The 22,849-nt window shown below is 37.9% G+C and overlaps 1 protein-coding gene and 1 long non-coding RNA gene across 2 annotated transcripts in view; one reads left to right on the forward strand and one right to left on the reverse strand.

Moving 5' to 3' along the window:
* Window positions 1-22,849, forward strand: part of LOC124126953 (blastula protease 10-like) — an 85,149-nt gene that overhangs the window by 36,903 nt on the left and 25,397 nt on the right. Inside the window, exon 5 of the mRNA XM_048398641.1 lies at window positions 16,773-16,939. Within this exon, the coding sequence (XP_048254598.1) occupies window positions 16,773-16,939 (167 nt within the window). The remainder of the gene's footprint in view (window positions 1-16,772; window positions 16,940-22,849) is intronic.
* LOC125381509 lies at window positions 4,995-10,044 on the reverse strand. The gene is made up of 3 exons (XR_007221828.1): window positions 9,750-10,044; window positions 8,530-8,600; window positions 4,995-5,088 (listed from the first exon to the last, which is right to left on the reverse strand). It is a non-coding gene; the product is annotated as an uncharacterized LOC125381509 (long non-coding RNA).

Genomic DNA, 22,849 nt, shown 5'->3' on the forward strand with positions numbered 1-22,849 from the left:
GTTATACAAGATGCACAAGGCTATAATTCCGGAGTTGCAACACTTGGATGAAGATTTCTACAAATTAGGTTACGTTATCAGCATCATGTTTCAAGGATTTAGCATTGGTTGCCAGATACTTCCATGGACATTGGGGCATATCTAAATTGGTTTGTCGCTGGAATCCGCCTCTACAACCATCCTATGAAGGAATTGCGCCGTGAACGCCCATGACTATTCGGACCAATCAAGTCGGACTAATCACAGTCTCCTTGAGTCGATCGTCAAGATTCAGAAAGATTTACTATCATCCCAAGTCTGGACTTCCTCACAGTTACTGAGACACCAGCTCCTATCCCAGATTAGGTCGAGGGCTGTATCTAGCCAGACCAAGAAGTTGATGACATTGCAACTTATATCAGCAAACACCACTTTCAACGGGAAACTCAGAAATGTGATAGATGAGGTGTAACAAGATACAGCCAAGCATTTCCAGACTTCAACCATAGACCTTGCAGCGAGAACTCATGAGTCATCACATTCTCACAAGAATAAATGGGACCATAAGTCATCTGTGCACAAACAGCCTCCTGAGAAGAAGTTAGTTCCCTCCAAGAAGGATTCGTTCCAGCTGAGGCTGAAGGTACGACAAGCCACAATCTTGGAAGCAGGTTACACCCGACCACTGGATTCTAGACAACGTGGCTCACAGCTTCAAGCTACACTTCAGGAAATATCTGAGTCTGAACATCCACGTCGTGGGTTGAAGACTTCACCTGACCGGTGCGAAATTAGCAGCTGCAGAATTAGCCGCCAGGAAGCTACTAAAGAAGCGAGCCATTCGGGAATTAAAGGAGTCCCAACAACACCAAGGGTTTTTACTCTCTAGTCTTTTTAGTCCCAAAGAAGAACACAACCGAGATGAGGGTGATCATGGATCTAAAGACCCTTGACAAGAGATATCTGGTGCTGCCTCCAAAATTCCAGATGGAGTCCATGCAGAAGTTGCGGCCGACTTTAAAGAAGGGAGACTGGCTTTTCAGCCTAGATCTTACAGATGCATATCTTCACTAACCAACCGACCGTCCACTTCTGCTCTACCCCCACAGGTGGCAAGACCGTTCAGGTCCCCGGACAGCTCTACCAACCGTCCGTCTAAGCCTACAGAAAAAAATCTCATGGTCACATCATGCCTCTCAACCCATTGTGAAGGAATCAGCCTTACCACATTAGCCTTACCTTACCTTACCTTACCTTACCTCCGGTTCCTGTGCAGACCACCCACACAGAACCCGTGAAGATGGCGGGTAGTTCCTGATGTAAAAGGGGACGAGGCTAGTCTTAAGAGGGGACTAACGGGATCAGGTGGTCAGACTCGCTGCCATAGTTGATACATGTCATCATATCCCAATTGCGTGGATCGATGCTCATAGTAGGGAGGTCAGGCTAATTTTGTTCATACATAATTTAATTCAGGTTTATACATCAACTTTTAGTTCATGTTAAAATGAATAAAAAACACTTTACCATTTTAATTTATGTCAAAAACTTTTTGAGATATGGCTGTTTTAAGGGGTGTAAAAAGCGGCCATTTTGTTTTCCAAAATGACCACCATTGAGTATGCATATATTTCAGGATTAAAAGGGGCCGGGAAAACAAATTGAAAAGGCATTTTCCTGTTTTTAATATATCATTCATCTGAAAATAAAAATCTCAACCAAACCATATATCATCAGCTCCATGATTGTATCATAACATTTAATAATTACAATTAAAAAAATGCAAAATAGCCATTTATAAGGGCAAAAATAGCCAAAATGACCACACTTTGTATGGTCTTAGAAATGCATTGACAATTAACTATCATTTTAAGATTCTTAATGTGATTCAAGAATAATATATATTAACAAAATATAAAGTTAAAAACAATTAAATCCTTCTTTATCATTGAAAAAAATCATCACAAAAATGTGACTTTATCATTTTTCATCTGAATATAGATGTGGCACCAAGCGATGAACGGAGTTCCTTCAATGACATGCACAAAAATGAACATAACTTTTTAAAAAACGAAGATATCTCTATGAAATTTGGAAGGCATGTACATCTTTCAATGCTCCATGTGTGGATACAGCAAGATATTACTTACTGCAAGTAATGAGATTTTCTCTCTTCTTGAAGTACAAAAAACACAATGCAGATATGCAGTTTTGATTGGTTTTATTCACATTTTCATTGTCATATGTTCATCGCCATACTCTCTCATCACAGTTTTCACATTTTTAACGCTGTTGTTCAGTATTGAATCACTAGATGATTGTATGCGTGATTGTATAATGTGGCTCTCACGGCTATGCTGTCAAAACATGCTTTGTGATTCTAACAGGTTACCGTATATAACAAAACAAGTCTTGTTTTCTCATTTCTTATTCAACAAGGATATATATTCATCAGAACTTTACATTGATGAATATGAATAGCATATGGATATCATAATGGATCATAACTGCAGATGAAGGAGGTCGCCCACGTGGTCAGCATATTCCATCTCACTCAGGTGTTGGTTCAGGAGCTGGATCTTGAGGGACGCAATACGTGCATCGATTGCCTTGTACTTCTTTCTTCGTGAAGGTTCTGACCACTGGTGAGATAGTCTCGCTCTCTCCATCAGTCTAGCCTTAAAGGCATCAACCTCAAACTCGAACGGTAGTGCGTCGTGGGAGTGACCCATGATCTCAATGGCGTGGAGCAACTCACCCTGAGTTGTGATCCTTGCAGTGCACTCCTTGACAATACAGGACCAGTATCTTCTTTCACCACGACTGCTCTTACACCGAAACTTAAAGCCATCATAGTATAAATGTACGCCTCCTCTGCTTACTTACTTACTTACTTTGGAGATTTAACGTGCGCTTTCCGACTGATGCGTATTTCGCACACGGGCCCGGCCAGGCCCTTTAATGTGTTTCCGAAAGGGGCGAAGGTGGTCTGTGCAACCCAAGAGGGGGGTTTTAGGGGTTGCTTATATAGAATTTGGGAATTTTGAGATTTGGAATAGATGCCGATGGGATTGGGGAGGAGAACTAAGGGAGCTGGGTATGGTGGATGTTTGTTTGTTTATGTGATTTTGATTTGGTGAGTTATTGTGTTTTTAGATGCGTTTTATTAGTTCCGTTTTGATTAAGAATACGCCTAAGGCCTTGAAGTTTTCTAGTTTATTTTGTGGGTTTAGTATTGCTTCTAGAGTTAGAGCCTTGTTTAGATTGAGGGTGGTTTGTAATGCGGTTCGATGTGTTAGGTAGTGTGTGCAGTGGATGAGTGCGTGTTCTGGGGTTTCTGGTTGTTTGCAGTGTGGGCAGTTACCTGTAGTGTGTTTTTTAAATTTTTTTAGGTGGTTATTTAGGTTGGTGTGTCCTGTTTGGAGTTTAGTGATTACTCTGTCGATTTTTTTGGATGGATGGAGTATTTTTGGTTTGGTTAGTGGTTTGCTGAGCACTTTTTTGATTTGGCTATTTGAGTTTAGATATAGGTTATGCCATTTTTTGGTGATTTTTTGCTTGTTTACACTTTTAATTTCTGATTTTGAGATGGGTAAGTTTAAGCTTATTTCTGGGATTTTGAGGGATAGTTTAGCTGCTTTATCGGCGTTTTCATTACCGTATATTCCTACGTGGGCGGGTATCCACATATTTATCCGTTTATTTGTTTGCCTGCCTTAGTTAGGTCGTTGGAGCTTTTAAGTATTTGATGTATTAATTTAGGTCGGTTTTTGGTATTTTTGTTTTGGAGGGCTTGCAGTCCACTTAGGGAGTCGGTAAGTATTAGGATTTTTTTGTGGTTTTTGGATTCTTGATTATGGAGGGCTGAGGCCATGCCCATTAGTTCTGCCGTGAATATTGATTGGTTGTTTGGGAGTCGGAAGGATTGTGTGGTTTTAGTTGGTTGTGTGGTATGGACTCCGAAACCTGTGTGTTTGGAGGTCGGATCTGAGGATCCGTCCGTGTAAATGTGACACCAATTTGGCCAATTTTCGTGTATGTATGCTAGTGTGGTAGTTTTAGCTATGTTTGGGTCGGTTTGTTTATTTATTTGGCTAGCTAGTGTTGTGTCTATTTTGGGTATTTTAAGTTTAGGGGTGAAGATATTTGATTGTTTGCAGTTTTGTTTAAGATTTTTAATTTGGTGTTCATTTAGGTAGTTTGTTATTCTTTGGGATATTGGGGTAAGTAAGGGGTGTTTACGAGCTAGAGCTTGGTTTTTGGGGCTGATGTTTTGGTTTATTAAGTTTTGGATGAGAGGGTTTGATTGGGACGCGGCCCAGAAATTTAACGCCTCCTCTGACACTTTCAATGAACTTTATTTGAACTTGTGCGTTTGCCATGGTTATGATATGGAGTGAACACGACATCACTTAAATATGTTATGAATAACAGGATGAACTCAATGTCAATTAAGACGGCCTTTGATCTCTAAAGAACACCACGCTTAGTAATTTAAATGTGAGATACTCATTTAAAGGTATCTCTAAAGAACACCACGCTTCGTAATTTAAATGTGAGATACTCATTTAAAGGTATCTCTAAAGAACACCACGCTTAGTAATTTAAATGTGGGACACTCATTTAAAGGTATCGGTAATCGGATTAATTAATTACCCGCTAGAATAGGTGAAATGCACTCAGCTGGAAATGTGGCCCTACCGGCAATAGCCATTTCTGAAATGTGGCGCTCCCGGCTAGACACCCAAAAAACATTATATCAGAAAATAAGTTGTTTTTGTTGACGTTAGTCAGCTGATGAAGGCAGTGCCTCACATGAGCTTGAGTGCTTCGCACATCATGGAATTAGTTCACATGAGGCATTGTCTTTATCAATCTTTATAAATCTAGCATGGAGGATATATGATTAATCTTGCCAAATAAATATTCAAGCTTGAGGATGAGGGAAATGTTATTCGACAACAGTTATTTGTTGTAAGAGAAGAGCATACCATGTTTCCAATTTAGATAATATCTAAACTGAACACACAGTAGACTCATCCCTTGAGTTACCGGTATGAATGCAGGGAGGGCTCCAACAACGAAAGACATTGGGTCAGGATTGGGTCACTGAAACAAGAAACATATCATGTGAAAAATTCATCACTATAATTTTCATACAATGTATCAAGTTTTTGGTGGTTATTTTCCCCACTAATGAAGTATAACCTTCCGTTCAAAGTGCAGATATCAAGTCCAGAATAAAAAACATATTTATTTTCAACAATTTTAACATTTTCTGGTTGTGGCCAAACAAGACTGCTTCCTTTCCGTCTCATAAATTTGACATTTGCTTTTTCAGAATTATTTTGAAAACAAATATTGAGGACAACACCAACAAACCACCCTTCATTGTATGCAACACAAACATAATCCCCTTCTTTAAATGAATAACAGTATGAATAAGTTTGTAATTTTGTTTTCTTTGTTGAGGTTTCAGTTGAAGTTTCATTTGATGGCGGTTGTTTTCTTTTTTCTCCCTGTAAAACAGGTGGACCAGTAGTACAAGTACTAGTACTTACATTAGACACATTAACTGAAAGCTTTCAGAATAATTTCTAAATTTGTACGTAGCTCTATACTAGAAAACTTCTTATTGTCTTTCTGAAATTGATAAAGCTTAATGAAACATTTTTGATAGTTTATAAGTTTTTCATATTTAATTAAATCTTTCAGAATTGACAACTGTCTTAATTCTGTTAATCCATTTAAAAGTCTATCCAAAGAAGAGACTAAACTGATTGGTCCACCATACAAATTGTTTACTTTATGGATGATAGACAGTCTATTTTGTATTGCTTGATTTTCCTTAGCAGCTTGTTTCTCTGCTCTCTCTTTTACTTTTTCTTTTATTTTTTGTTTAATAAGTCTTTTTCTTTCTCTGTATTTAACAAGCATTTCTGGTGCAGCTGACCTGGCTTTTCCAATTAATCTTTCTCTCTCTGCAGGTGACAATGAGTCAAGATAGTCCACACTTTTATTCAGTGACCAAAGTAAAATTCCCTCAATTCCAATTGTGTTTGCATTTGGCATTTTATGTATTAAACGATCAAGGCCTGAAAATAATCTTTCAGTTGCAATGTTATGTTTTGGAACACCTGAAGTTTCCTGAATGATAATTGCTGAAGGACAATGAAATCTGCCACCAGGTAAATGGTCTTTGAGCATACGCTCAGTTACGACAAGAAAACTTGTGCAGCCCACAGAGAGAGCTTGATAAGTTAGAGATTGAATATCTTCCTCAACATTCATGTACAAACTGTCATAAACATAATCTTTAACAGGTGAAATATTGTTAAATAAACATGAACTTCCATCCAGTAATTCGGAGGGATCACTTGACCATGTTTTTATTAAACTGTGAAAGATAGTATAATAGTATGAGACATCTATTGCAGTAATATTTTTTTTAACCATTAGCTTCATCAGTGGCGTCGTAATTTGTCTTTCCAGAATTCCCATAGCCCGGACACCAGCAATAATTAGTTTATCTTTAGCATCTAATTCAATGGCTTTCATTAGTTTGTTTTTATCAGGGCCTAAGGTGCTAATGAAATTAAGCATATCCTGTAAGTGGTAATATGCATATGAAGCATTTACAAATGGTACATTAAATCTATTGTGTCTGAATGAATCTAACAGAACTGGCTTTTCAATGAATTCAAAGAATTCTTTTGGTTTCCCACTTTTTTCACAGGCATCCTTACCAAATGCAGTACAAGTTGATCTAATAAATTCAAGGGCAGCACTACCTTTTCTGTGCCAGTTCAGTCCTTCTTCCCTTCCAATTTTATTTCCATTAGATTCTACCTTTTCCCATTCTTTAATGTTAGTCTCAAAGTTATCTTGGAGACCCAATATGAAATGAAATCCACAATAAAAATCATTAATTTGAATCAATTCCTTCTGTTTTTCTGTCGACAGTGATTTCCAGTTTGAAACATATTTAGGTAATATTCTGGAACGCCATTGTTCAATGATTTTGACAAATTTTTTATTGACTACATGTCTGTCTGTCATTGTGTTCTTAAACTTCACCAAAAAGTCATGAATGATATTTTCTTTTCCTTCAAAGGGATCCTTTTCTTCATTATCATCTATGCATGAAGCTAGTTCCTCTAACATAAGCTCTAATCCTTCCACCTGAGATTTAGCGTCTCCACTGTGATGATCCTGTAACGCTAGGCCAAACGTTTGCCCTGTGTTAGTTGTAGAAATAAAGTTTACATATTTATTGTGTTTTTTTGTGGTACCATCAGTCTGTAATGTGCAAACATTAGCATTTTTAATATTAACTGCAGCTATAGTCTTAGCTATGATTCCAGCCTCAGTTGACATATACTTCAGCAATGTAGCTTTAGGCAAATCTTCTAACTCAACAGATATATTTGCAAGTTTTTTTAAGACTGTCTGTATTATTCTTGGGATGTGTTTGGAACCAACACCATGATTCAACAGTTCATAGCACACAATTCTCACCTCATCTGTATAACTGCCATTTTTAAATGTTTCAATTTCTGGTTGTAGACTTCCAATCAACATATTTATCTCAGCATTTTGCAACTCCAATTCCTTCACTTCACTTTACTGAGCAATGGATTTGTTTTGATAGTAGGTCTTTAATGAACGAAGTCGTTGATAACGGTTTTGGATTTTTCTGCATTTTAACATCATAGATGCTAGCTTCAGTTTTTGTTGACTATTTTCAGATAATAAACTTGTAATTTTCTTTTGTTTCCTCTTTATTCGTTTATTAACATTTCTGACTGAAAAAGATTTGATCTTCTCAATAGTGTTCTGCTGCTGTGATTCAAGATATTTTACTTTCTTTTCACACTCATAAAGCTGTAATGATACATTCTTCTTTTTGTAGGTAATAGACTGAATATGATTCTTGAGAGTTTCATTTTCAACTAAAAGCTTATCATTTTGAGTTCTCATTGATTCTGATTGCCTCACATTAGAATTTGTTTTGGAACCAAGCATGGATTCAGAGGCAGAAGACACAGGACAAGCTACAACAGGATCATATTTAGATCCCAGAAATATTTCTTGTTGCTCTCTGTGGCAACTTAAGTTTTGTTTCTTTTTGTGAATAAAATCCCATTGAGACCTCAGTGTATGAGGATTAGGTTTTCTGTCCAACTTGTAAATGTATTTAATCCACAAAGAGCATTTATGATAACAAACATTTTTCCGAATCTTGTATGTGCGAAGAGCACAAACAATAGCTTTGTTTACAGAGTTTTGATTAACATCAATAGGCAAAGGGTTTTCAAGCCATTGTTCAGATATACCAATTTCTCTCAAAATTTGAGGGAACTCATCAGCAGGTAAAGAAACAATTGGATACATTAAAGATTCATAGTTCCAATCACGTTTGGAAAAATAGCAACACTTGTTACGGAGTTTCCTGAGGAAAGTCCGTACACACTTGCATGACTGCAAAAGATTTTCAAATACACATGTCAAATTGGTATTAAATGTGAAGTGCTGGCTGTCTTCTATCACCTGGCAAACCAGCATCCAGAATCCCAAGGAGCGGAAGACAGGTTGGCTGATCTCCTCCAGTGACCAGTCATCTGAAACACATATTTGGAACCATTTGAACTTATATCCATTTCAGCATCAAGGCAGATAAAAAGAAGCTATTCAAGCATTAGTAATGATAAAATATTATATTCTTGGGAAAAGTATATTTGCCTGACCTAATCACATTAATATTTCATAGGTCTTTTACAGGCTTGGGTTTCTGCGCCACTCCATCCAACTGTTGGATACATAATGACTAGTGAGATAGGATAAGTTTTTATACACAAAGTCAAAATATTATCACACACTGTCACACACTAGGACCATTCAACATTTTTCAAACAGTTTAATAAATGTAATGTTAAATCTGCACAGATCAAAGTGATGATAATCAAATACTTGTAATAAATAAGAGACTATCTGTTGTATGGCCTCTGATAAGATTTATAAATGTTTGGTGAATATGGATGTACATAATTAAATCATCTAGAATCTAATGGGAATTTTGGTAATGACTCTTCATATAATTTTTAATTCAGTTCAATTAAATTTAATTAAAAAAATTGTTTCAGATTTGATAAAAACCTAACTTTGCATTAAATCTTATTCAATGTCACAGGAGCTTTTGTTGTTCAGTATATTTTGACCATCACCCCTTTCGTGGGGTCATTTCTTTTATTTGTAGATATAAAAATACATTGTCAACATTTTCTTCCAATTGCACAGTAAATACTATGAACTAACAAGTTTTCAGCCACTTATCATTTAAGTTGTCAGATCAAAGCAAATCTTCGAAAAAATCTCATCTAAGACTAATGTAGTAAGACTACGACGGCCGGACACGAAGCAAACCGGAAGTGAAATTGTGAATAGTTTTCATGTTTCTATGACAGCAGTTCAGTCGACAGTTCACTGGCAAATTGCAGAATCTTGTTGACATGATCTCATTTAAAAGAGCCATCGTTTAAATATTTGAAGATGGTAAGCAGACATGAAAAGCCACACAAAATGCCTTCTTTAATAAAGTTGTAAACAGTCGTAGTATGAAACGTGGATTAGTCCATTCTGATACGGGTATATGTGCTGCTATGAAAATCTCATTGTACATAAAAATAAAATTTTACATGTTGTTATCACAACGATAAATGTATGTTGATTTTCTTTACAAATTAAAATGTCTACAAGCGAGATAGTCCTACCCGTTAAGTCAGGGCGTGTCAGCAAGTCCTGCACTTTCTCCCTTGACACCCCCACAGCGGACCAAGCCCACTCGGTCAGCGACTGAACTGTCTGCACCGCTGTGATGGAAATTGGGTCTAATTAGGATAAAATGTAAACAGAAAATGTTCCTAATATAACATTTCGATGGCAGTGGTGTTGTGAAGGAAATTTTAGGAATGTGAATGAACACAGGAAGTCTGGAATGTGTTGATTGTCATGATTTACGACAGAAGGCGACAGCAAGGTAAACACTTGGGCGAATTCAATATTACAGATGGGGGAGAGCAAGAAATTCTATAATCTTAATATTTGTTCCCCATCAAAGAACATTCATTCATATATTAAAATGGAAGCGTATTAGTAAGAATTAACAACATTCTACTTAATATAAGTTTTTAAAGGGGATTACCTGTTACATTGTCCGTGGGGACACTTCCATCATAAGCTTTGTCCCCTTCCACAATAAACTTGTCCGATTGCGAGTCGGCTGTCATGTCGGCTGCTAGATGTGAAAAACGATGGAACTTTGTTTGAAAAATAGTAGGTGTGCTTAGCATTTTTATGTTTTTTATTTATGAAATTTTGAAACTAGATAGTTTTGAAATGTGTAGTAGTTATTCGTTTTCCCGCCATTTTAAGACTTTCTCAGAAAATTTGAGTAAACTTACCTTTGAGTGATTTTGTTGTTTAAATTTCCCGCCACGATCTCCAGAACGAGGTCATAGTCGTAAAATAGACTCTTCCATCTGTCATGTGATATAAATATCGTTGTCATGTGAATCCAGGCACACCTCCTACTTTTACCCTGAACTTCAGGGGTACGAAGATTGGATGGTGCCATTTTGGCAAAAAGCTGACATACCCGGTAATCAAAAGAAGCTGCATACTTGAATAAACATTCTATTCATGGTGAAATAACAAAGAGAACAACACAAGAATAGGCATAATGTTTTATTAAGACATTCTTCATAAGCATGTATCTTCTTCTTATTTCTGTCAATGAAGCTGAAATGTGATGAAACTTGATTAATTTCTTTTAAAAAACAAGATGGCTGCCGTGCCTGACCTCCCTACTCATAGTGTCAATCACTGTATTCCAGACTCGATTATTTACAGAATGCTGTCATAGAGCTGGAATATTGCTGAGTGAGATGTTAAACAACAAATAAGGAAACCGACAGCACAGGCTCTGCCGAATTCCAAGCTACTGTTAAAGAGACAACTTAGTTTCTAAGAGAGGCCTAGTTTACGAAAAATACACATGGTAATCTTAACCTCTGCATATAAAACAATGCCTTGGAGAGCAGGAAATACAATTTAAATGGTAAATCATAATGTCTAGCGAAGTTTTATCTCAATTCCATATTTTTATCGACCAAGTTTTTTATACCTGTTTGTTCACCTGAATTTGGGGAAGGGATAGATCTACAACATGTTTTATAGCATACAACACTCGATAGATACATAGATCTAATATGTACAACTTCAACCTACGGGGATGTAGGTCACTTTGCCTGTGGGGACTGATGTTGACCTATGGCTACAAACTACACTTCCAGACCCAAACTCTTCTCATGTCTCGACTGCCATCAACACATTATTGGAGAAAAGAGCCCGAGGCAGTATCCACTACAAGGACATCAGCAAGGGCTTTTATTCTCCTGTATTCTTGGTATCAAAGAAGAATACCCTGGAAATGAGAATTATCATCGACCTCAAAATTGTGAACGAGAATTTTCTCATACCATTCCGCAGAGATCTTCTTTTTCAACCTAGATCGGACCTTGTCTACGGGAATCTTCCCAACCAAAATCTCACCACCTGGAAGCTGTCAAGAAAAGAATGCAGGCCTCCGGATTCTCCGAATCTGCCTCTTCAGCTGTGGCTAAATCATGAGATTGTCTTCATCTCTCCTTTATGACAATAGATGGGATAAGTTTATCCAATGGCGATGACAATCGTGATTAGAAAATGTTGCTGTTACAATCATTATGAGGAAGAGAATGTGGATGTCAACTTCTTTATTATAAGGAACACAACATTTCAGAGTATATGCTTACTCCTTCAAGAGGTGAATGAATGCCTTACTTACTTACTTTGGAGATTTAACGTGCGCTTCCCGACTGGGTTGGGGATTGAGGGTGGTTTGTAGTGTAGTTCGGTGTGTTAGGTAGTGGGTGCAGTGTATGAGTGCGTGTTCTGGGGTTTCTTGTTGTTTGCAATGTGGGCAGGTTCCTGTTGGGTGTTTTCTTATTATTTTGAGGTGGTTATTTAGGTTGGTATGTCCTGTTTGGAGTTTAGTAATTACTCTGTCGATTTTTTTGGACGGATGTAGAATTTTTGGTTTGGTTAGGGGTTTTTTGAGAACCTTTTTCATTTGGCTATTTGAGTTTTGATATAGGTTATGCCATTTTTTGGTGATTATTTGTTTGTTAACACTTTTAATTTCTGATTTTGAGATGGGTAGGTTTAAGCTTATTTCTGGGATTTTAAGGGATAGTTTAGCTGCTTTATCGGCGTTTTCATTGCCGTATATTCCTACGTGGGCGGGGATCCAAATGAATACTATTTGTTTGCCTGCCTTAGTTAAATCGTTTGAGCTTTTTAGTATTTGATTTATTAGTTCAGGGCGGTTTTTGGTGTTTTTATTTTGGAGGGCTTGTAGTCCACTGAGCGAGTCGGTAAGTATTAGGATTTTTTGTTGTTTTTTAGATTGTTGATTATGAAGGGCTGAGGCCATGCCCACTATTTCGGCCGTGAATATTGATTGATTGTTAGGGAGTCGGTAGGATTGTGTGGCTTTAGTTGGTTGTGTAATGTGGACTCCGAAACCTGTGTGTTTGAAGATCGGATCTGAGGATCCGTCTTTGTAAATGTGACACCAATTTGGCCAATTTTCATGTATGTATGCTAGTGTGGTGGTTTTGGCTATGTTTGGGTCGGTTTGTTTATTTATTGTGCTAGCTAGTGTTATGTCTATTTGGGGTGTTTTAAGTTTTGGGGTGAAGATATTTGATTTTTTACAGTTTTGTTTAAGATTGTTTATTTGGTGTTCATTTGAATGAATGCCATGAGGCAGAGAGCATATATATGTACATGTAAGGACAACAAAATTAATAAGATAACGAAAGGTGGAAAATAACAAAAGGTACAAGCTAACAAAGGAAGCCAACAGATGATTGGCGCTGATAGGTGATTAGCAATAGACAATGGAAGCCAACACTTAAGTTATCATAGCTAAGTAATTGGAAATGGACACTGGGCAAATTGGGGTAAATTATCACTGATAGGTGTAAGAATGGACACAGCAAGGGGCAAATTGAAGCCAGCTAGGCAATTAGCCCCGACAAAGATCAAAGCAATAAGTCCCATGCACTAGGCAGATAGGTTCCCTGGTCACGGTTCATGGCTGGCTGGTGTCTCCTGATGTCAATGGCTTCTTGTAGTTTCCTTTCTCGCCAGTTGTTGTTGTTGGTAGACAGGACTTTGGTGGCTTCCCACATGATGTTATGGTTTACGTTCTTCAGGATGTGTTCGGAAATAGCGGATTTCTGGTCGAGTTTGCTAACAGAGATTATCTGTTTATCTGTTATTACTCCAAAAATAAATGAAAGTTGCCTTCCTATTAGCCATGGCAACTGCTGCTAGGTTCTCTGAGCTACACGCACTGGATTACTCAAGCCTCACTTGTACCCCCAATTGGTCTTCTGTCACCTTACGTTCTCCTGAATTCGTAGCTAAGAACCAAGCTGCTGCTCTTGGCCCCTTGGGTCACAGACATTACACCATTCCTGCACTATGACCTACGATGGATCATCCTGACAGTCTTCTGTGCCCCATAAGAGCTCTCGAGTTCTTTTAGCAGCTACAGTTCCCCATCGCCGACGTTACTAAGGCCACCGTAGCTGGATGGCTTAAGGCCCCACAGCCTCATGGTATCGCCAGGCCTCTCTCAGGATTGTGTTCTGCCTATGAAATCAGAGCTCTAGCTACAAGTCTTGCCTCATGGACTTCAGTTTCCCTCAGAACAAGTCTGAATGACGTCTCAATGTGGATCAGTGGCCGACAACAAGAACATCCATCTGATTAGAGTGATATATCTATCCCATGTTATACATAAGTTGGAAGTGACCAATTGCACAGTCATCCTCATCACTCCAACTTGGCCAAGCAGGACATGGTATCCCAGACTACTATCACTCCTGATGGACGAGCCACTCACTCTTCCACTTCACAAAGATCTCCTGCATCAGCCCAGGTGGGACCTATTTTACTCCAATCTTCCAAGCCTCCATCTCACCACCTTGAAAGTATCTTGCAGAGAATTCAGGCCTGCAGGTTCTCTCAAGCTGCCTCTACTGCTGTCGCAAGATCATGGAGATCGTCATCTACCCAACTTTATGACAACAGATGAACAAATTTGTCCAGTGGAGACACAAGTGTGGTCTAACTAATGTCACAGTGGACATTTCCATGGTTGCGAATTTCCTTCTACACCTATGACAGGATAATAACTTCTGACATGGAACCATTGAATGATATAGATCCGCCCTCCATTCCGTTCTCCAGCTCGACTGATTAATGACAGGAACACATCCGGTGCTTAACTCATGCGAGCATTCAGCCTAGAGGATATTCGCATTCCCCGGATCTTCCAAAATTGGAATATATCAGTTGTCCTGTCTGCTCTACTAGCTGCTCCATACCAACCTCTTGGAAACACTACTCTTTTCCAAAAATCCCGTAAAGCTGCATTTTTACTAGGCATGGCTACTGCAGCCAGGGTTTCTGAACTCCACACTCTCAACTATTCCAGTCTCACTCACGCCCCCTACTGGACCTCCATCACCTTGCGGTCTATTCCGGATTTTATAGCCCAAAATCAGTCCACGGCTACTGGTCCATTGGGTCATAGACATTATACTATTCCTGCCTTGGCACCTACAGTGGATCATCCTGATCACCTCCTTTGTCCTATACAATCTCAAGTTCTATCTGACAGCCACTGATCCACATTGCCAACGTCTTTGACAGCTATTCCTCTCATGCAAAACCCACTTGGATAAAGATATCACTAAAGTTACGGCTGCTGTATTAGAAAAGCTGATCAACAGATCTACCAGAAGTGGCATTGCAATTGGAAGGAATATAGACCGGAAGTGACGTCATAAATGACGTCAGAGGTTCTAGAAACCAGTAGTGACGTCATAACCGGAAGTTACGTCACTCTCAGAATCTGCAACAAATGATGAGTTAGAATAGAACTAAAGACATCATTTCATGATTATCAGCAAATAATAAGGGACTTCAAGTGAAGGTATCGCATATTGACTGATATAATCATAATACCCTATTTCAAGTCCTCTAAAAGAGATTCTAGAGTAATTACCTCTTGAAAGGGTTTGAATGTGGAAATATACAAGAACTCATATAGGATTGCTGTCAACTACACAGGGAGTTACTAGAGGCAGATCCCGCCTTATCCCTCTGGTATATTCTGGCTATGATGTAATAGAGGTAAAGGATTCGCAGGAATTATCAAACAATAGTTATCATTGTTAATAATGCTAAGAATACTACCTTTATTACATCAGTAAATACTCTCACCCACCTCCCCGATTCTTTGTAAAGAAGTGACGTTTTTCCTGCCTTTTTGCACAGAAGAGCTGAAGAGCTACATATACTATTAGGGGAAAAACTAGTTGTGTGTATAGTCTGGTACCGATGTTTTTACAATATCTGAAAAACTATCGGACCTACTCCAGTCAAAGTTGGTATGAGATTATTAAACAGTCATACATAACTGGATATTACATTTAAAGACAATCGGTGCATGAATAAAAAATCTGTCTATTTAGCTATCACTATATTTCATCAACAACCAAACCTGTTTGTCACAGGTGGAACGAGCATTCATTGAAACAGCCATCTGCAAAATGCTACCCCTGCGTCACAGGGCCATACCACACAGTTGAACCAATCAACGCAACTCGAAAGGGTGCATGGGAATCACGCACGTTGAGACACCCAAAGCTAACACCGTATCCGTGCGTGCGTGATTCCCGTGCACCCTTTCGAGTTGAGTTGATTGGTTCAACAGCATTATGCAGATGGCTGTTACAATGAAAGCTTGTTCCACCCGTGACGAACAGGTCTGGTTGTTGATGAAATATAGTGATAGCTAAAGAGACAGATTTTTTATTCATGCACCGATTGTCTTTAAATGTAATATCCAGTTATGTATGACTGTTTAATAATCTCATACCAACTTTGACTGGAGTAGGTCCGATAGTTTTTCAGATATTGTAGTAAATGTTGGTACCTTAAATTACCTTGCAGACTATAGTTAACAGTGAAGAGGATTTCTGTTGAAAATCTGAAGATTAAGTAATAGCGTGTCTGCAGCCAAAATACAGGATTTATGGCTATGTTGTTATAGAGGTAGTATTGTTTTATTATTAAAAATGATAACTATTGTTGATGATCTAATATGAAAAATATTAAAATTATTAAGAAAATATCGGACTGCATGCCGCCCAACGTGAAGTGCTACAAGTCAACAATGGCCGTTTCTGGTAATTGTGTGCCGATAAATGTGGTCGAGACTTTCTTAACTCGTGATGTTTTATTTTCAGGTAAATAAACTACTGAAAGTTTTGATATTGAGCAAGCTGAGCATTTATGCATACATAACTTTAAATATACGCAAAGCCAACTCGTTAAACTGTTATAGCAAGTTTCATTTTGGGGTGTCCTTCGACTATGCGCCTGTCGAATGGGTTTGACAGTAGCATTGAGAGCATTAATCATGCTGGAATTGGCAGAGAAATATCGTTCCACATTAAAAGTAATTATGTTATCTTCTGAAACAACTGTTTGAGCTTTTACTCATTCACACACTACACCAATTTTGTTATAAATCCTTTGATTTCTCTAATTTCTTGGTGAGAAGACACATTATAAACAAGCCATGTTAACAAGCCTTATTGTATCTACTTCAGGATGCGGTGGGCGCTACACAGGCTCTTCTGGCTCCATCTCCTCACCTAACTACCCTGGCAATTACGACAACAAGCTGTTCTGTACCTACATCATTGATGCAGGAGAGACACTGATCACTCTCGTGTTTGAAGACTTCATTACAGAGTCATCGAATGATGTTGTCAAGGTATGTATAGATGTTGTTTTGTGAGGATGTATACTTGGTGATTATGGAATGATTTTGTTTTGTTTGTTGTTTTATGCTGCACTCAGCAATATTCCAGCTATATGCCGGCGGTCTGTAAATAATCGAGTCTGGACCAGAAAATCCAGTGATTGATATCATGAGCATCATTCCACGCAATTGGGATCAATGACATGCTTCAACCAAGTCAGCGAGCCTGACCACCCTATCCCGTTAGCCTCCTCTTATGACAAGCAGAGTGGCCATTATGGAATGAAGCGTGCAAGAAGATGTGCAAGATTAATGAATGTCTTAAAAAATACCTTTACAGACAGAAAATATGAGGTAACACTGGTATGATACTGATAGGACTGAGCCCATTCTGTGATCATCAATAAGATTTTTGAAAGGCTTTCAGTGTATGATTACACAAACAAATGGCATCATGTTTGTCAATGTTGAAAAATTGATCTACAGAATGTTACCTCTTCCACCTTAGGCATGTACTGTAAAGCATTGATTCCATAGCACTCGCATGCATGTCACCAACAGAAAATATGAAGTTTTTTAGTGTAATAGAAACACATAATGGTTGATTTATGTCTCTGTTATCTTCGGCTAAGTGTTTGTGATGTGAGAGAATGTTAACAGAAAATATATTCAATTCAAGCAGTGATTAGCTATTTCCTGTTATAACCTCTGGTGATGTGATCATGAACACCTGTGTATCGATATATTAACCTACATGTATTGTGATGCCATTGGTGCTACACAAAACATCCTTGGTATTCTGAAAAAAATATATTTGTTTGCCGCTTTCTTCCAAAAGTCTGATTTAGATTGAATTAATACATGGGCCTGAGTGACAACAGTACTACATTGTGTAATTTATCAAAATTAAAAGAACTAATTCATGTGTATCTTTGTAAAAATATTTTTTGATGTTTTTAAAGTCTCAAAACAGTCTTGACCTATTGTACCAATGTACGGTACTGTGGCTTGAATAGAGACAATTTTATTTTATCAGTGGTGATAAAGATACATATAAAACATACCTGCCTTATCATTGCCAGATCCCTGAATACCTATGATCAGGGTGATACTCTATCAGCAACATCATCGCAATAATTACTTCCATTCATAGACGTCCCAATACATGGCCATCCAGATCAATGTTTGGTCACTGACACATGCACATCGTGGAACTTGGTGTGGAGTAAGACACAAATCCTTCAGCCATAAAGTGTCTCAGAGTTACATTTAACTTTTTTATTTGTTATCCCCCCGACATATAATGACAGGGGGATATAGCCATCAGTATGTCCGTCTGTCTGTCTGTCTGTCTGTCTGTCTGTCTGTCTGTCCGTCTGTAATCATTGTTTGTCCGGAGCATATTTCCTAAACCGTACAACCTAGCTTCCCAAAACTTGGTACACTTACCAATCAGGCTCAGTAGAAGTGCCTTTTGCTATTTATAGATTTTTAGAATTTTATATTTTTGTCGTTTCCATGGAAATTGATGAACTTAGGAAATTTGAGGGTAGTGCTCTTGTCCGGACCATATCTCCCGAACCATACAACTTAGCTTCTCAAAAGTATTTACACCTATCAAGCAGGTTATGTAGTGGTGCCTTTGCTATTAACAGATTTTTTCTTTTTTTTTCTTTTTTCAATTTAAATTGATGAACTTAGGGTAATGTCCTCGTCTGGAGCATATTTTCTAAACCATGTGACAGAGATTCACCAAGCTTTATGCACATATCAATCATGTTCACTAGTAGTGCAGTTTGTTATTTATAGATTTTAATCTTTTTAATTTGTAGCCCCTGACATATAATGAAACAAGATGTTTAGGTTTGTTTTTTTGTCAATCCCAAACATACCATGTTTAGTGAAACAATTGTGACTGATGTGTTTCTGTGTGAATTATTTTCTATTAGTGTTAATCTGTAACCATCTTACTTTTAGTCAATCCCCAGCATACAATGTTGAGGGAAACATTTGTGACTGATGATTCTCATTATATCCCCTGAGTTATAATGTTGATGATGATATATTTGTAATAATGTCATGTTATTGTCATGTTCAAATGGTAGAAGGAAAGTTATTTATCTTTGCCATCTGAGGGAATTGATGGCACTCATGGCAACCTACTTCCTCGTAGTGAGTGCCGGTAACATGAACATCAACCGACATGCCACGTCGGGGGGATATGTCATCTTTGGATGACTCTTGTTCTTGTTTCTTTCACAAAATAGTCCAACAGTATTTCTATGTTCTCACCTACTTTGCTCTTCATATCTGATATTGGAACTGCACATGTGGTACAGAGAGAAAAAATACTGCCTATTTTCGAAACGACATAGTGATATATCAAATGGATTTGTATGCTTACGTATAACGTAACACATTCAATGCGAAAATAACTTGTTGTCATGACAAAAATTGTTTTTCTTCTATGACATCAAAGACAGATTGGTATTAAAGTGCTCAAAGATAAAGGGACACAACTCTACTATGCTCAAAACAAGGCCATTGTAACTCTTAAACATTGTGAAAAATTGCATTAGATCACCAGAATATGTTTTTGAGTAATGAAACTGTTCCAACACAAATATCGATATTGAAATCATGTATAGTAGCTATCATCCCAAATCATAAGAGATGGTGATATCATACTACATATAAAGATGAGGAATAATGAAATGGATGGCTCTTGATGACATTGTTCTTAGATACTCACGTTCACCTGATTGTTTAAGTGTAATTTGACTCACGTTACCCAATTACTACTTGAGTATGAGTTTTATCATCAAATGTAATACAAACCTTTTGTTTGACATCATGGTGTGTCTTTCAAAACATCAGAGAAAGACAACATTTCTATATTGATTAGTATATATTTCAATAAAGTTTCACAGTATAAAAAAACAATGTTGGAACCAGAATTTGATGCTTTTATCGTGGTATCCAAATCATGACAACCTTTGTCCAATATAACACTTATTTTAAAAGATGGGATACAGTGGAATCTGTCTAAACCGGACTTGCCTGGGACCGAGAGTTAAGTCCGGTTTAGACAGAAGTCAAGATTAGACAGAAAACTGATTCTAACAAAGAGTCATGTTCCTTGGTTTCTCGCTTGAAATGAAGATCGAAAGACGTGTGTACATGTACAATAATACCTAAATGCTCTTCCCAGAAGAAAGACTGACACCACAATATATACAACATACACTTACTGGGTACAACTGATATATTAACATCATACTTGCTGGCGATGCCTTGAATCTAAGCTCCACTGGCTACGCTTACATGTCTTATGTAGTCATTTGAAGACAATAAACTGCTAATCCAATATAATATCTAGAGTGAACGAGGAATATCTCAAAGAATGTGTCTCCTGAAATTTGATACAAGAGTTGGCAATATTCATACACTACTATCATACAGTATATGTACAAAACATGACGAACTGTCAGAATTTTTTATGAACTACTTGAGAACCTGATAGATTTCTTTCATCTGTTAAGGGCCCTACCTTAGCATAATTGCACCCATGTTATACATTTAGCTACTACATAGGGAGCCCGGGTTAGAATATGACCTCAGGACTCTTGCTGGTCATACATGGCAACTAGACTGGATCGGTGGGTCAGACACAGTGACTTTGTTGAATGCGTGCAGTCATACCCTGACTACGTGGGACTCTGCTCATGATATCAGTCACTCGATCACATACAGATTTACAGAATAGCAGAATACTGCTGATTGCAGTGTAAACATTCAAGCCAACAGATAAACACATGCATTTAACATGCTAAACTAATTAAATGATCTGTCACAGCACTTCAGAATTAACTGACCATGTTCCGTTTGTGCATGCCTTATTTCTTTATGTAAGAGCTTCTGGTGAGAAAAAAACCTGGTGGGAAGACAAGTCTGCTTAAGGAAGATTTTGTGTGAAACTGAAATGTATGATATATTCTTTTTAGTGCAGTTTTGAAACTGTCTCTCAAATGCACATTATGTTTTTCGGTCCAGTCCACATGTGAAAGAACTTAAATTTAGGTAATAGTCGCATTATTTATATTCTGTCAGAGACTGAAGCAAAATATAATACATTTGTATTGTAAACAACTCAACACCCTTGGTCATGTACCCTGTCTGAGTTGCAAGCTCCTGGTTATACAGTACAAGTGATATACATGTATGTAGTTCTTCCTGTTCAAGGCAACAGTCATCAATACATTTAATGCGGTAAACCAAATTCCAAATGACAGAAGTAAGATATTCAGCGCACAATATAAAATCCAAGTTTAGTAACAAGGTCATAATAAACCATTAGAATTATACAGCTACATTAACACAGTGTTAATTTGACTCCTGATTGAAATAAAACCAGACAGTTGGTCAAAGTGATATATTGAAGATTTACACAGTGTGCACGCTGGTTTTTATGTTTATACCTTAAAAAAATAAAATACTTTTGAAGTCAATTCTTCAAAATGAATAAGTCCACAATGATTACTTCACAGGCTGTTTTTTAATCATAACCATAAAAAGCTGTTGACAAAGAGACAAAATCAGTGACTTCAGTCAGCCCAATAATGCAACACAAACTCTGTCCACTCAATTATCAGCCACTCAGGAAACAGTAGTCTGCTAGTGGTCAGGGCCTAATTTAATTTAACTTAGTGGAAACAAACTGAACAAGAAAATTGCTTGGTTAGCCAATCAAATGCCACCAGAATTCATGTTCAAGATCATAATATTGTTCAATATACACTGGCAAAGTCGGTAATGACTTGCCGTATGTATGCCGTTTTGTAGACTGAAGCCGCATTCGGGTGATACACTGCTGACAGGTATCATCATAGCTACAGCTGCCAAAAAAGCAACATCTGGATTAACATCCTCGTAATCAGCCATGATAGCTTGACAATTCTGTTGAAGTGTGTGTACCAAGTCCCTCAACTGTAGTTTTGTAGCTGGCGAAATCCTGGTAGGCCGGTCGCCATCTATGATATGTGTGACGTCATTATTTATTGGACCAATCAAAGGGCTGAGATGGGTATTCAGCTGATTTAGGGAATCCCTTCCATAGTCATTCAATTCTTCTTGTGAATCTGGGAAGTGAGATGGGTTTGGGACTTTGTCAAGGCAAGTAAGGGTCAGACAGACTGTCTTCGGGAAATCTGGCATGTAATGTACTGCCCAATTAATCGATGAAGCCTGCACGTGAATTTTGAAAAGCCTGTACCGAATGTGAATCTGCATATGTTAGTTTCACACTACAAAACACGCCGTTTGCGATGTTGTCAATAAACGATGGCTCTTTTTCTCTAGGTGTTTCTAGCAATCCTTGCAGTGAGTCACAGGTTGAGTTCAAAATTGGCATTACCGATAACATGTAGGTTGTTGCAATAAATGAGTATATTTTGATTTTTTTCTGGATGTTGACTGCTGCACCATTATTTCGCTCTGCTGCTTCTTCTTCTATTTCCATGACAAGTGCAGACCAGTTACCTTTTGTCTCCTCAACAGCCCAATGGACAGCCAACGCACAATGCAAGGCTGTTTTACACTTGAAAATCCCAATCAGAAGACAGTTCACATAATCCGGCGTAACTTGTCACTGAATATTTGTACAATTTGTAAATGTTATTCAGTGTTTCTCTATAATTAGCGATAGTCTTGGATACTTTGGCTGCATCAAGGGATGCTGAAGCCACCCTATGGGTGATTCAGTGCACATAAATCATGAAAAGGCTGCTACCTTGTTGCAGTCGAACACCGACCCCTCTTTGCTGTCCAGTGATCACGCTTTCGTCATGAGACCCTAGACCGATAACCTTTCCGGTAGGAATGTTCCACTGTACTAACCCTTATTTCACCTTCTCTGTGACACAC

This window comes from Haliotis rufescens, unplaced genomic scaffold (genome assembly GCF_023055435.1).
Source record: "Haliotis rufescens isolate VD_foot unplaced genomic scaffold, xgHalRufe1.0.p SCAF_18, whole genome shotgun sequence".
NCBI lineage: Eukaryota > Metazoa > Mollusca > Gastropoda > Lepetellida > Haliotidae > Haliotis > Haliotis rufescens.